This window comes from Podarcis erhardii, assembly GCF_964252035.2.
Source record: "Podarcis erhardii genome assembly, chromosome: 4".
In the NCBI taxonomy this organism is placed as follows: Eukaryota; Metazoa; Chordata; class Lepidosauria; order Squamata; family Lacertidae; genus Podarcis; species Podarcis erhardii.
In genome coordinates this window covers 57697023-57710504 of record NC_138508.1, presented here as the reverse complement: position 1 = coordinate 57710504, position 13482 = coordinate 57697023, and the positions used below count along the sequence as shown (strand labels likewise).

The 13482-nt window shown below is 42.9% G+C and overlaps 2 protein-coding genes and 1 long non-coding RNA gene across 3 annotated transcripts in view; 2 read left to right on the top strand and 1 right to left on the bottom strand.

The window, feature by feature from the left end:
- The window catches only part of SLC37A1 (solute carrier family 37 member 1), a 40063-nt gene extending 39499 nt beyond the window's left edge, over positions 1–564 (bottom strand). The window contains exon 1 of the mRNA XM_081858646.1: positions 427–564. Within this exon, the coding sequence (XP_081714772.1) occupies positions 427–482 (56 nt within the window). The 5' untranslated portion in view covers positions 483–564. The remainder of the gene's footprint in view (positions 1–426) is intronic.
- LOC309340113 lies at positions 508–4866 on the top strand. Its single transcript, XR_014155805.1, has 2 exons — positions 508–637; positions 4181–4866. It is a non-coding gene; the product is annotated as an uncharacterized lncRNA (long non-coding RNA).
- Positions 4867–7198: 2332 nt separating this feature from the next.
- RSPH1 (radial spoke head component 1) overlaps positions 7199–13482 on the top strand; it is a 29698-nt gene continuing 23414 nt past the window's right edge. Inside the window, exons 1-5 of the mRNA XM_081858628.1 lie at positions 7199–7335; positions 9246–9359; positions 10079–10184; positions 11186–11276; positions 12863–12998. Coding sequence (XP_081714754.1) covers positions 7282–7335; positions 9246–9359; positions 10079–10184; positions 11186–11276; positions 12863–12998 — 501 coding nt within the window. The 5' untranslated portion in view covers positions 7199–7281. The remainder of the gene's footprint in view (positions 7336–9245; positions 9360–10078; positions 10185–11185; positions 11277–12862; positions 12999–13482) is intronic.

The following is a 13482-nucleotide window of genomic DNA, read 5'->3' as shown; positions in this document are numbered from 1 at the left end:
AGGTATCCTTTTCAATTTTTCAAGCATAATAGTACAGAGGTACTTTGGAGGTTGAACGGAATCCGTTCCGGAAGTCTGTTCGACTTCCAAAACATTTGGAAACCAAGGCGCGGCTTCCGACTGGCTGAGGAAGCTCTTGCAGCCAATTGGAAGCCGCATCGGATGTTCGGGTTCCAAAGAACATTTGCAAACTGGAACATTCACTTCCAAGTTTGTGGCATTCGGGAACCAAAACGTTCAAGTCGCAAGGTGTTCATCAACCAAGGTACGACTGTAGTGATGATTATAATGTAAAGTCTATACAGAAATACACCTTTAAGCAAAATGCATCACTGTTCATTCTTATTAGAACTTAATATTTGCATTGAGATTTATTTAAGAGGAAGACAAAGCCTGACCAGGCCAAAGCAATAGACTATAACTTACCACTGGTCTCTTGTAAATAAAGTGATCAAGCGAATCCCAGGTGGAAGTTCAGCCATTTACTTGAGTATCGGTTTCAGATATTAATTATTCAGGTGCTTCAGGTATTGGTTCCAGGTTTTCAACAGAACCAACTGTCACATTGATTAATGTCCTTTACATTTCTCCTTTGGTGTCACTGACCATCACTATGAGTGGCTGATTCTTCTTCCTGGTACATATTTTTATAAGAAAAGTGTTCCTATGAATAACCACACCCTAGGCCAACCCCAACATCTCTCACCACCAAAGGAACACAAGCGAACAGCAAAGAACCTGCACAAACGCTGACACCAAACCCTACATATAGTAAGTAAAATAGAAACATCTCCACCTGACCCTATCTCCCCCCCACCTCTTTCCCCCTTTTCTTCCTAATGTCTCAGCAAATGAAACTGATTTGTAAAAATGTTACATGGGGGGGGGGGGAGAATACAAGAGAGAGACATTGCAAACACTTTTGTAAATCAAGAAAATCTTTAATAAAAAAGAAACAAACCAAAAAAGAAAAGAAAAGTGTTACTGATCATGCTACAATAATATTTCTCAGCTATGGTAGTTATGAGAAGAGAACAAAAAAAGAAAGAAAGAAAATTTGAAAGCGATAATTTTAATGCAAAGCATTTTTTACTATTTTCATGCTAATATAAGAAATAAAGAAAACAGAGGGAAATAAAAACATGATTTGAAAGAGATGACCATTAGAAACAAAGATCACTCCAGTATTAAAATCTATACAAGCAACTTGACAATATTTAACCAGTCAGTAATCTTGCCCACAGCTTAACACAACCAGGATAAACATGCCCAAGCTGTGTCGACCTAAGCATCACAATTCTGGAGCCAGTTTCTCAAGGCAACATGTACACATGCTACAATCCTCAATCCAGCTTCATTGTTAGAATGTTCACCTAAAACACTTGGAACTGTTCTCTATGAACTGCAAACCTGCCCAGACTACACTAGAAAATTTCAACTATATGCATCTCAACATATGTATTAAACGTTTACACTTACCCCATAGTATGTAATACTTACAAACCTTCCAAAGGGTATCATACTGTATGTACAGTAAATTAAGAATAGAACCCATGGTACAACACAGGGACAGGAGGAGGCAGAAATGCAGTCAGGTTGGCATTTGCTATGGAGGTTAAGTGGCAAGAGAGCAGGTGTTCTGGATGTCTCTAGCAGACTTGCCTTAAAAGTGGTGTCAAGGTTGGGGTGTATATAAGAGACTGCCCTCAAAATACTCTGCAGACTTGTCACAACAGGGTGTATGTTCCTGAAGCTGGACCTTTAGATCAAACTGCACCACCCTATAAAGCACTGAGAAAGGTTGCAAACCAAGCAAGGGAGTTTCTGCAGGATTAGAGTTTAGAAACAACTTTTTATTATTATTCTGTTGTTGCTGAGGTCTCCAAAACCATCTTCCGGGAGGAAGAAATACCAAGGTAAAACTAAGTTGTTCAGTAGCACCTGGTATTCCTTCAAATATTTGTTTACATAGAATAGAATCATAGAATCATAGAGTTGGAAGAGACCACAAGGGCCATCGAGTCCAACCCCCTGCCAAGCAGGAAAAACCATCAGAGCACTCCTGACATATGGTCGTCATGTAGTACATGTAGTAGCGCTTGAAGATTAAGACCATGCTAGGCTGCACTTTACAGATCTAGTTGCCTTAGAGGCAAAATGCCATAAACTCTGCTATATGGAATTCTTTACAAGAGACAGAAGTGCAAACATATCAAAAGTCAAGTGAAGAACAGTTTCTCTCTCACAATAGCATATAAGTAAATTCTAAGCAAATTGATAGTCTACACTGCAGGGCATGTATGCAAACAGCCTCACTCCTTCTGCCTTCAGGTTAGCACTTTTTACCAAACTGAATCCAGGAGTTTGGATTTGCAAGCACCAAGATCAACTAAACACATCCGAAAAAGTACCTTTTGTTTTCATCTCAGCTCTTCAGGATCAAGCTGGTGAAGTGATTGTATCGTATCTGAAGAATAGTACTGCAGATGCGTGCAAATAAATGTGCAAGACATGGGAAAATAGTGCCATCGAAGACTGGATCTGTTAAACTCAGTTGTGTAACCAAGATTCTTTAGAAAGATATCCTGAATATTCTACATGTATGGTCATCTGTCATAAGACACAACTATGCAAATTTGTTCAGCAACAAATGCATTGCCCTTAAGCTTCTTCTGGGCTATGACTCCTGGCAAGGGAGTGTCCTCTGGGTGATTTCCCCATGAATACAACTTCCACCTGCAGTACACCAATAGGGAAGTGAAATCCTTTGGCCCTGCTTGAAATACCTTTGCACCTAAAATGGCACCTCCCATGACAAAAGACTAACATTAAATGACAGTTTGGTGCTCTTTAATGGAACCCCAAAGGGCTCGGTGATATAGCAACTGTTCCTGGTTCAATCCAACATCTCCAAGTAGGTCTGGGGAAGTTCCCTGCCTGGAATCCTGAAAAGCCACTGCTAGTCTATGTTGATATATATACTGACCTAGATGGACTAATGACTCACTACAAGACAATTTCCTGTGTTCACTTCACTAAAGTGGCTTGCTTATTTACAGTGGCGTAGCGTGGGGGGTGCAGGGGGGGCCGGGCGCACCGGGCGCAACATCTGGGGGTTAGGGGTAGGGGTAGCGTTAGGGGGCGCAAATCCACGGGTTAGGGGGCGCAAATTATTTGCCTTGCCCCGGGTGCTGACAACCCACGCTACGCCACTGCTTATTTATTTAAAAGACTGTACATAGAACACTTTGACCATATTGGGACACTTAACCTAATAATATAGGGGGAAACCACAAATATATACAACAGTAATAAAAGCAGTCATAACACCAGATTTTGAAGGATTGAGAGGGGGGGAAAGGTAGGGTTTGGGGTTTTGTTGTTGTTTGCCAGGAAGGCAAGTGAAGTTCCTGGGGCCCCTGGGTTCTACTGAAGCTTCCACCCACCCACCCTTCCTTTTAATCAGTGGCGTAGCGTGGGGGGGGGGGGCGGCCGCACCGGGCGCAACATCTGGGGGTTAGGGTTAGGGGGTGCAAATCCATGGGTTAGGGGGCGCAAATCCACGGGTTAGGGGGCGCAAATTACTTGCCTTGCCCCGGGTGCTGACAACCCATGCTACGCCACTGCTTTTAATCGAACTTAATGGGCAAATGAGCTAAAGAGCATCACCATGGGATTCTATGTCTACTCAAAAGCAAGTCCCACGAAACTACATGGGATTTATTTCAACACTGCAGGGGGCTGGAGTCCAGCCGTTGGACTAGATGACTCTCGGGGTTCCTTCCAACCCTACAATTCTGCGCTTCTGTTCCTAGGTTATAAGGGGGCACAGGCTTGCAGCCGGAGAGGCTAACGGCATTAAGTTATCTGGAGCCTGTGCCCTAAAAGAGTGCGCGCGCGCGTGTGTGCGAGAGTGACGACACAAAGCAAGCGAGCCCAAACGCGCTCGCTCGCCCCCGCCTCCTCCTCGTCGCCCCCGCTCTGATGTCCATCAAAGGGGATCCCCGTTTCCAGGCGTCTCCATCGGCGGCAGGTGCAGCGCCGACAGAGCACACGCTGCTTCCCCCTCAGGGCTCAGGCAGAAAGGAGCTGCTTCCTAGCCGAGCGCGCCCCCGCCCCAAAGCTCCCGCCTTCCCCCTGCCCGCACTGCTCCCTCTCGGAGGGTCAGTCCCACCTGAAGGGACGACGACGACGACGACCGTCTCCTCACCTCTACAGCTCCGAGGCGGAGGCGCCGTTTCCTGGCAGCCTCGGCAGCCACTTCCTGGTCGAGGCGCCGCTCCCGAGCGCGGTCTCGCTTCATTCAAGCCGAGCCAGTTCTGGTGCGCTGCTGCTACAAATAGTGACAGGAGAACCTGCTCGGCTCGCCGCCAGGGCCGCCTCCCTCTCGCTCTGACGGCAGCAGCTGAGAAAGAAAGGCGCTCCCAGGCAGGGCCCGAGGCGGCAGGGCTCAAAACTGCCGCCAGAGAGAGAATCCGGCTTCCTGGTCGTAAAACGTCTTGGCCACACCACCAGGGAACTGGTCTAGCGAGGGGAGCTCATAGCCATGCCATTGTCTTTTAAAGAGATCGCTGGCTGCGTCGACTTGGCAGCTGCCTGGCAGGCAGAAACCCAACAGGGGCAGCTTTCCAAACCACGCCAGTTAAATGTCTGCCACCGAGCTTATGTCTGCAAAACAGACGGCAGCCTTAGTTATGCATATTATGGCCACTCACTTCAAAATTCCCTATCAGCTTGCAAATGCAGGGCATCTCCGAGGTGCGGAAGGCAGTGACAACTGAAAATATCATTCTCCTGAACACGTACAATCTTTTTCTCTTGCTGCTAACAAAGTCAACCCAAATACATATGAGATGGCATCAGTGACTTTTAAATCTTCTAAGCCGAGTATGTGAGATGCGCAACGACTGAAGCTCAGTGTTCCTGTAAGTTTCTTTTTAGCTCATAAGCTAAAAATACTAGCTTACTGCTGCTGTTGTTATTGATACAGTGCTCCCAGAATACATACTGTTTTTACAGTGTAAGTATAAACAGGACAGAGAACAAGAACCCAACTGTATGCATGTTTACTCAGAAATAAGTCCTGTTTAGTTAAATGGGCATTACTTCCTAGTATGCATAAGAATGCAGCCTAAAGCTGTAATCATGCACAAATTACCTTGGAGTTGTACTAATAAGTATAGAGGGGCTTCTGTGTAGATATGTATCAGACTGAATCCTAGAACATAAATAGTATTTATGGTCCATGAATAAACAAGCAAGTAAACTGGCTTCAAGTTACAAGAAAGGATATTCCAATTTCCAACTAAACATCGGGAAGAACTTTCCAACAGTCAGAGCTGTTCAACAGTGAAATGGACTTGCTCAGGAGGTTCTGGACTCTTGTTCCTTGCAGGTTTTTAAGCAGAGGCTGGATGGCCATCTGTCATAGATGCTTTAGTTGAGATTCCTGCATTGCAGGGGGTTGGATTAGATGACCCCCAGGGACCCTCCAACTCTACAATTTGGATTCGATGAAACTGAAGACTAAAATCCTATGCACACTTATTGGGGCGTAAGTATCACTAAATGTAGTGGGATTCACTAACAGCAAATATAAAAAGGTTTGGGCCTGAGGCTACGTGCACACATTTTATTCTAGAATCAATGGAGCTTGACTCCTTGTTTTTTCTACATAGTTCACACACACAATATAGTTCTCTTGTACATCTTTTTGCTCCTGAAAAGTGCTTTTCAGCGGATTTTCTGGGGGAAAGCAGCAAGGCAACGGCAAAACCACTTGGACCAGTGCCTAGAAAGCACAGTACAAGCAGAAAACCACTCTGGCCTATGCTTTCTAGGCACGGGACAAACTGAAGTATGGACAAGCCATTAATGCATTCCACATTCATCATGAAGTGCTGACTTGGTGGTGTGATCATTCCAGAAATCAGCTCATGTTGAACAGTATACTGTGTGATGAAGCAGCGGCCAGAGGCATACCTATAAAGGAGAGGTGCTTCATGCATATATTAAACTATACATATGTTAAACTATGTTCCTGTGGTTCTGATTAGATTATGTTGGCTAGTGATTACACAAAGGTGTCTCAGAATTACACATTGTTCGTTTAAGTTTTGTCTAATATACACTTTCTCCAAGATACATTAAGGAGCCCTTATACATCCAACACAGCACAATTCTGTTGTTTTAGAATAGGACTTACTCTCAGCTGAGTGTGGGTTGGGGCCATAGCTGTCAACTTTTCCCTTTTCTTGCAAGGAATCCTATTCGGAATAAGGGAATTTCCCTTAAAAAAAGGGAAAAGTTGACAGCTATGGTTGGGGCTGGTAGTGCACCAAAACAACTGCAGGGGAACCAGAGTGAGGAAGGTTGTTATACAGGACTGCAGCAAAAAAGTACTGGCGGTACTAAAGTGTTCTGCAATTTCCTGTAACTGCTCTCATGACTCTGCTAAATTTATATTTTCCCAAGTTGCTGCTTCTAAAAGCATAAGAAACCTGTCCTAACGGCTTCTAAAAGCATAAGAAACCTGTCCTAACGTCTTTTCCAATGTTGCTTTTAAATGGTTAGCTGCACATCAGAGTCATGTTTGTTTTACTTTTGACTTAACTGTTTAGGGTTGTTTTGAATACATAAGTACAAATACATCAAAGGTAAAACTGGAGTATTTTCAGAAGTGGCTCTACATGAAATCAAATTAATTAACATCAACAAATGAAGTACCACTTTTGGATTTCAACAAGACAGCTCTCAGTTTAAAACTGAAATTTTAAAAGCTGCATATACCACTTGCTTGACCAGGAAGACACATTCTAATGTCAATGCTGGTATCCACTCAATAAGAAGGGCGTGTGATGACCTGTTTCCCCAAATAGACCATTATTATGCACCATGAACTGACTGGCATGCCATGGAATACACCCCGAACAGCAAAACTATGCTAAATTGTATTGCTACCTCTTGTGAAAGAAGCAGCATTCCCTGATAAATCCTTCCCAAAGGCAGTAGCATCAACACACATCCCACATCTTCTGGTCCAAAGCGTGGGTGGCACTCCAGACGCTTTGGACTACAACTCTGTCCAGCCCGGCTCCCACGGGCAGATGTCATCCCTCCTGCGCAGCGCCGGGGCTTCCCTGGCCAATCGGGAGAGAGTGCGAGGCACGGTTGCTATTAGCGACCGCGCTCTCGGAGCCCCGCCTTCTGGGAGGCCGGGTGAGAGGGGGGCGGGGTCCAACGGGCGAAGCCGTTTCCATGGTGACAAGCCCGGACTGAATCATGTCGGATCTCGGCTCGGAAGAGATCGAAGAGGAGGCTGAGAATGATTTGGGGGTCAGTGTGCGGGGAGGGGGGGAAGAGGAGGAAGGTGTAGGAAGGGGTGCGTGTGCAGGTTAATCGTTTGGGTCAGAAAAAAAGCCCAAACGCAATAGGAAGTAAGCCCCATTGAGCACAGTGGGACTTGCTTCTGAGTAAACATGCCCAGGTAAGACCATTTTCTGAATGGAACTCCCCACACTGAGTGGAGAACTTGTGGAGTAAAGAAAGAGGGGGGTTTTTTGCAGTGAGTTTCATGCACGTTTGCATTATGGTAGAAACAGTTTGGGAAAGGTAAAACACCAGTTTCCAGGAAGCAAAAAGTGGAACTTTTTATCATTATTATTACTGGGAGTTTGATTCAGAATCTGATCTGCAATATGGAGACACACTCTGGTGCCTCGCCCCATGTTTTCAGAAATTATTGTCTTTTAGTCCTTTACTTTGTCCAGCCATTGCGAAAGCCTCAGCGTCCAAATTGTGTGTATGCAAAGGAGCCTTAGCCAAACACTTGATTTACATGATTTATTTAAAATAGAGGAAATGACATGGTGAGTTACGGAATTAGAGATTTTTCAAAGCATTCCAGAGAGAAAGTTGTTGACTTTTAAGCTCTTGCCTAAGGTGCTTACTTGGCAGAAATCAATATAGAAATAATTTTAAAACAATAATTGTATGGCTAGAAGAAATACTATGCATAGAATGCTGCACCGACAGAAGAGTCTATACAACAACGTCTTATTAAAACAAAAGAGAAAACTATTTTCAGGGTATCTATTAAGGACACACGGCATTTCACCTGCAGTTGAACTTAAGAGGACTTACTTCTGAGTATACATGCATAGATAGGATTGCACAGAATGACAAAGAAAGAGTTATTTGCAATATATAATAATTTTTATTTTCTATTCACCTTGTTTTTTATGAGGAGAAGCCATAGCTAAGTGCATGCAGCAGGTACTGGATTTAGGCCCCCAGCACCTCCAGTTTGAAACTAGAAAGCCACTGCTATTTAGTTTCCAGATGAGTGGATGTGTTTGTCTGTTGTAATAAAAACAAGAAAGAGTCTTGTGCTAGCTTAAAAACAAACAAATTTATTCTAGCATAATATTAGTCATTATACTGGTTTAATGGTCTGACTTTGTAATAATAATAATAATATTTTTTTATTTATACCCCGCCCTCCCCAGCCAAGGCCGGGCTCAGAGCGGCTTACAAGCAATAATAAAAACAAGATGAATGATTACAACTTAAAAACAAAAATAAAATACAACATTAAAATAATGGAACATTAAAATATTAAAAAGTAGCCTCATCGCAGGAGGAGAAGGAAAAGGAAAAAAAAAAAGAGAGAGAGAGGGAGGGAGGGAATCAAATTGGCTCCAAGCCAAAGGCCAGGCGGAACAACTCTCTCTTACAGGCCCTGCGGAAAGAAATCAGATCCTGCAGGGCCCTGGTCTCATGAGGCAGAGCGTTCCACCAGGCCGGAGCCAGAGTTGAAAAGGCCCTGGCTCTGGTTGAAGCCAATCTAACTTCCTTAGGGCCAGAGACCACTAGGGTGTTGTTATTTATGGACCTTGAGGCTCTCCGTGGGGCATACCTTTTACCATGCTTGTAAAAGGCAGCTTGCTTTGTTGGATGACCAGATGCAAAAGAGGACAGAGGTCCTTTCTCTTTAATAATTGTGTAGAAGGGAATGCTGCAGGCATAGTTTATATGACAAGCTACAGTTAAAATTACTGCAAAACCTGCATATACCTGCTGAAATCCTCTCTTCTACTACACAACTACTAAGAGTGAAGGAGCCCTCTCCTCTTGCTTTCAGCTACCCTATTCCTCTCTTTATACACAAAATATATAAGTAGACTTCAGTCATGCTGACTCCTTTGTTTTAGCTGAATGACAACTATCTGATCTCGTTTAAGTAGGAATATGAAGGAGAACGCAATGAAGCTGGTGAACGGCACGGACAGGGAAAGGCCAGATTACCCAATGGTGATACCTATGAAGGACAATATGCAAATGGTAGAAGAAGTGGACAGGTATGACTTATTTTGAAAAGCATTTGCCCATTCTCTATACTAATATCTTAGCCTATAATCCAAACACCCTTTGCTGTGGGGTGGGGCTAGACTGGGGAGAGAGACTCCCGCCTATGAAGTCACACCAGTATCACTCTGATATGGTGGAGCTCTCCATCCGAGTCACCAAATGGGTGGAGTGACACCTCAGAACAGAATATTCCAGGGGCAGGAATTGGACTCAGCCAGTCCAGGGACCTCTAGTTTCTCAAGGTGGCCCTACTACCGACATTTGACAGCATCAAAGCCAATTCAGGCCTAATTGCTATGCCAGCTCCAGACTGTTCCAGCAGTTTGTTTGTTCCCCTTCCTTTTTGTGAGTGTCAGGGCTGCAGATGGCCCAGTGATTCTGTTGTTGCCCAGCTGGGGTTTGGATTGTCTTGAAACTCATTTTATACTTCTTATGTAGTGGCATCATCCACACACAGGAAGGAAATGTTAGCATATTTGCAGAAATATTTCTTTAAAAGTAGGGAAAAAAGTTCTAAGTAGAGCAGGGACCCCAAACCATCCAATGGGGACTGAGCATGCTCAGTAGACATGTAATGCTGACTGATGGGGGAACGAGGGCAGTTGCAGTTTCTGCTTGTTTAGTGTATATTGGCCATTTTCGTAATATATATGCTTTAGTAAAACAACCAGAGCATGAACAGGAAGTCTCTATAATGTATATGTTTCAGGGATTGTACAGATTCAAGAATGGTGCACGCTACATAGGAGAATATTTTGAGAATAAAAAACATGGCAAAGGCATCTTTTATTATCCAGATGGATCCCGATATGATGGTAAATTGTATTTTCTCTGTTCGGATTTAAATGTGAGGATTTTGATGACTAGTGAAGTGTACCCATTCGTGATCAGGTCCTGCTTGTGAGCTTCCCATATGCATCTAGCTGGCTATTGCGAGAATGCTGGATTAGATAGGCCTTTGGCCTGGTCCAGCAGGGCTCTTCCTATGTCCTTAAGATAACATGAAAGATATAGGGGGTGAATAGAGAATTGCCACAGTGGGTCCACTCAATAAGTGAGTTGGCTGTGGCACAATGGTGGGTGTGAAAGCACAGCGACACAACGTATGGTCTTGCGTGAGTGCCAAATGCAGATTAGCAGAACCAGGATGTTGCCTCACTGTGCCAACAATAACTACTATGATTAGATGCTGGCTCAAGTGCAATCGGCAAAGCTGCTATGTGAAACAAAGAATGAGTAGAGTGAGTGATTGGGGATGTTGAATCAGCTTCGCAGAACCCTAAAAGCTTTCTATCATTATGGAGCAAGTAAACAATAAGGAGGAGAGTAAACACAATGTGTGGTGGTCAGGCTCCCCTTTATAGAAAAGATAGGAGATTTACATTGCGAACATGGAAATTGTGGTGAGAAGAGTGAGAACTTACCGTTTTGATGCAACTTTGCACACATAATGTTTGAAATAATCTCTCCTAATGAACATATATGTAGCTTCTTTATAACATCAGACTATTGTGTGTCTAGCTAGTAGAATGTATATTGGTCATACTCTTATCCAGGACATTTGTATTTATGTAATCAGTTACTCCAGTTATACTGCCTTATCACAGTAAAAGGATTATTTTAGTTCAGTTTGCTTTAGATTTCTCAATTGTATTCAGTAATATTTGTGTTTTTAAGAAAATCATTATATAAATACTGAACACTTTCCACCATGATAACAAATGTATTATTTGTAATCAAGCCAAATATTAAGTACTCTGGCTTATAAAGAAATGGATACAAAATAGTGGATATGTTTCTATTGTATTCCTTGCAGGAGAGTGGGTGGAGGACCAAAGACATGGAAATGGCGTTTACTACTATGTAAATGGAGACACATACGATGGAGAGTGGTTCAATCACTACAGGTTGTTCAACTGAAACTTTAGGTTTCTTTTACATTTTTGAATGAATGATAAATTATGGTGGAATCTGAAATAAATGTGTAGTGTATCCTCACCTCTTAGGAGTCCTGTTGTTCAGGGATTCTAGCCAGCTTCAAACAGGAGCCTTGTAGTGTTGTCTAGGCTTTTCAGGGAGACAAAAGGGTACTTCTGTCCCTGCCTCCACTTCACATTCCAAGATCTTCTTCTGCTGTGCTACATAATGCCAGAGCACTGAGGTTTGGGGCTGACTGACAGTCCTGAACCTAAGCATTTTATTGCTGTATGTCAGGTGTGCTTTCTGGGGAATGTGAAAGTGAAAACGTACCCTTTTTCCTTTTCTTCCTCCCACAATGTCCCCAAACAGCACAGTGAGGAGAGTTTTTTAGTCTTTTGGCAGTCATCCTTGCCAGTGGGATTTAAATTTGGTGCTGAATCCAAGAATTGGTTCCATACAAAATACTGGAAGAATTTGGTTTTTAGTGTAGCTGTGATTTGGCAGCTTCCTGCTCCAAGTTCCTGTCTTACAGGAGAATACACAAGTTCTCTCTCCAGACAATGAGATTAGTTGCTCTAGTGTTTTCTTCTCTTTCTTTTTATTCTTTCAAACCTGAAAACTCAAAATTTCTTGTTAGGTCATTTTGGTTCCTCTGCCTCCTTTCTTTCAATTTGCACATTTCAATACAGTGGTACCTAAGGTTAAGAACTTAATTCGTTCTGGAGGTCCGTTCTTAACCTGAAACTGTTCTTAACCTGAGGTACCACTTTAACTAATGGGGCCTTCTGCTGCTGCCACACGATTTCTGTTCTCATCCTGAAGCAAAGTTCTTAACCTGAGGTACTATTTCTGGTTTAGTGGAGTCTGTAACCTGAAGCGTCTGTAACCCGAGGTGCCACTGTATTCCAAATCCAATGGGGCTTATTCCCAGGTAACTGGATATAGGACCGCAATTTTAATTTTTAGTTTGTTGTTTCCCCTAGAAATCAATTGAATAATCAATTTAAATTGGATATTTAAATCACTTTGATATAAGGGCAGGTCCACACCTTGGCTTGCTTTGTTGCTTTTCCCTGAGAAAATTTGCAGTGTCCTGCTGAATCATATGAAACAGCAACTGAGTTATCTGCAGATTGCTGTTTGTTCCGATTCAGAAGTAAAGAGTGGGTTTTCTGGGGGAAAGCTGAAGAGCAAATGCAAAACCATTGGGACCTGTGCCTTGAAAGTATGGGACAAGCGGAAAATGGAAGCGGAAGTTTCGATGAGCACTAAATCCAGGCATGTCTAAAGCCCGTTACGGGGGTCTAATCTGGCCCCTGTGGCAGTTTATTTCCTGGGGTAAAAATACCCAAAAAACCTCAGTCAATAACTTCAATCCTTAAAAAAGGTCAACAACCTTGGTCAGCCCTCACACATGTTCACTTCATCAAATCCGGCCCTCTATGAAAAAAGTTTGGGCACCCCTGGAATCAGTACAGCCTGTGACAATCGGAGGAAGATAACTTTGGTGTCCATAATCAAGATGTGAGGTTTCCACCTGTTTAATGTGAAACTGTTTTTTGTCTCTTCATAGGCATGGGCAAGGTACATATCTGTATGCATTAACTGGCTCTAAATATGTTGGCACCTGGGCAAATGGACAACAAGAAGGAGCTGCTGAACTTATTCACCTAAACCATAGATACCAGGGGAAGTTTGTGAATAAAAATGTATGTATGCTATTGTATTGATCTGTTGATATTTTTGATGTTATCTTTCATTATCTTTCAAAAACATTTATTTATTTGAACATTGAACATGGTGAACATATTTATTTCTTATTGTTTAATTTTATTTATGAAAAGATTTATATGCTGCTTAATTGACAAAAACCTCTAAAAGTTTTGTGTAGAATAATATAAAATAATCATTAAAATACCAAACGAAATCAGTTGTTAAAACCAATGGAAGTATAATATAAATATAAACAAATGGGGTATGCAGTGTGCGGGCTGAAATCAGTTTTAACAATCTTCACTTTTTGAAATATGGCAACCCTTTGTTATAGAGTGATGCGGCATTAAGTTACAACAGCAGCAAACTGTGGGTATGGAAATGGGTTTTCTGATGGGGCCCCTGGGGTCACCCAGCCTGACACCCGCGATGCCAGAACCATCACTATGGAAACGGGTTGTGCAATGGGGACCCAGGGGT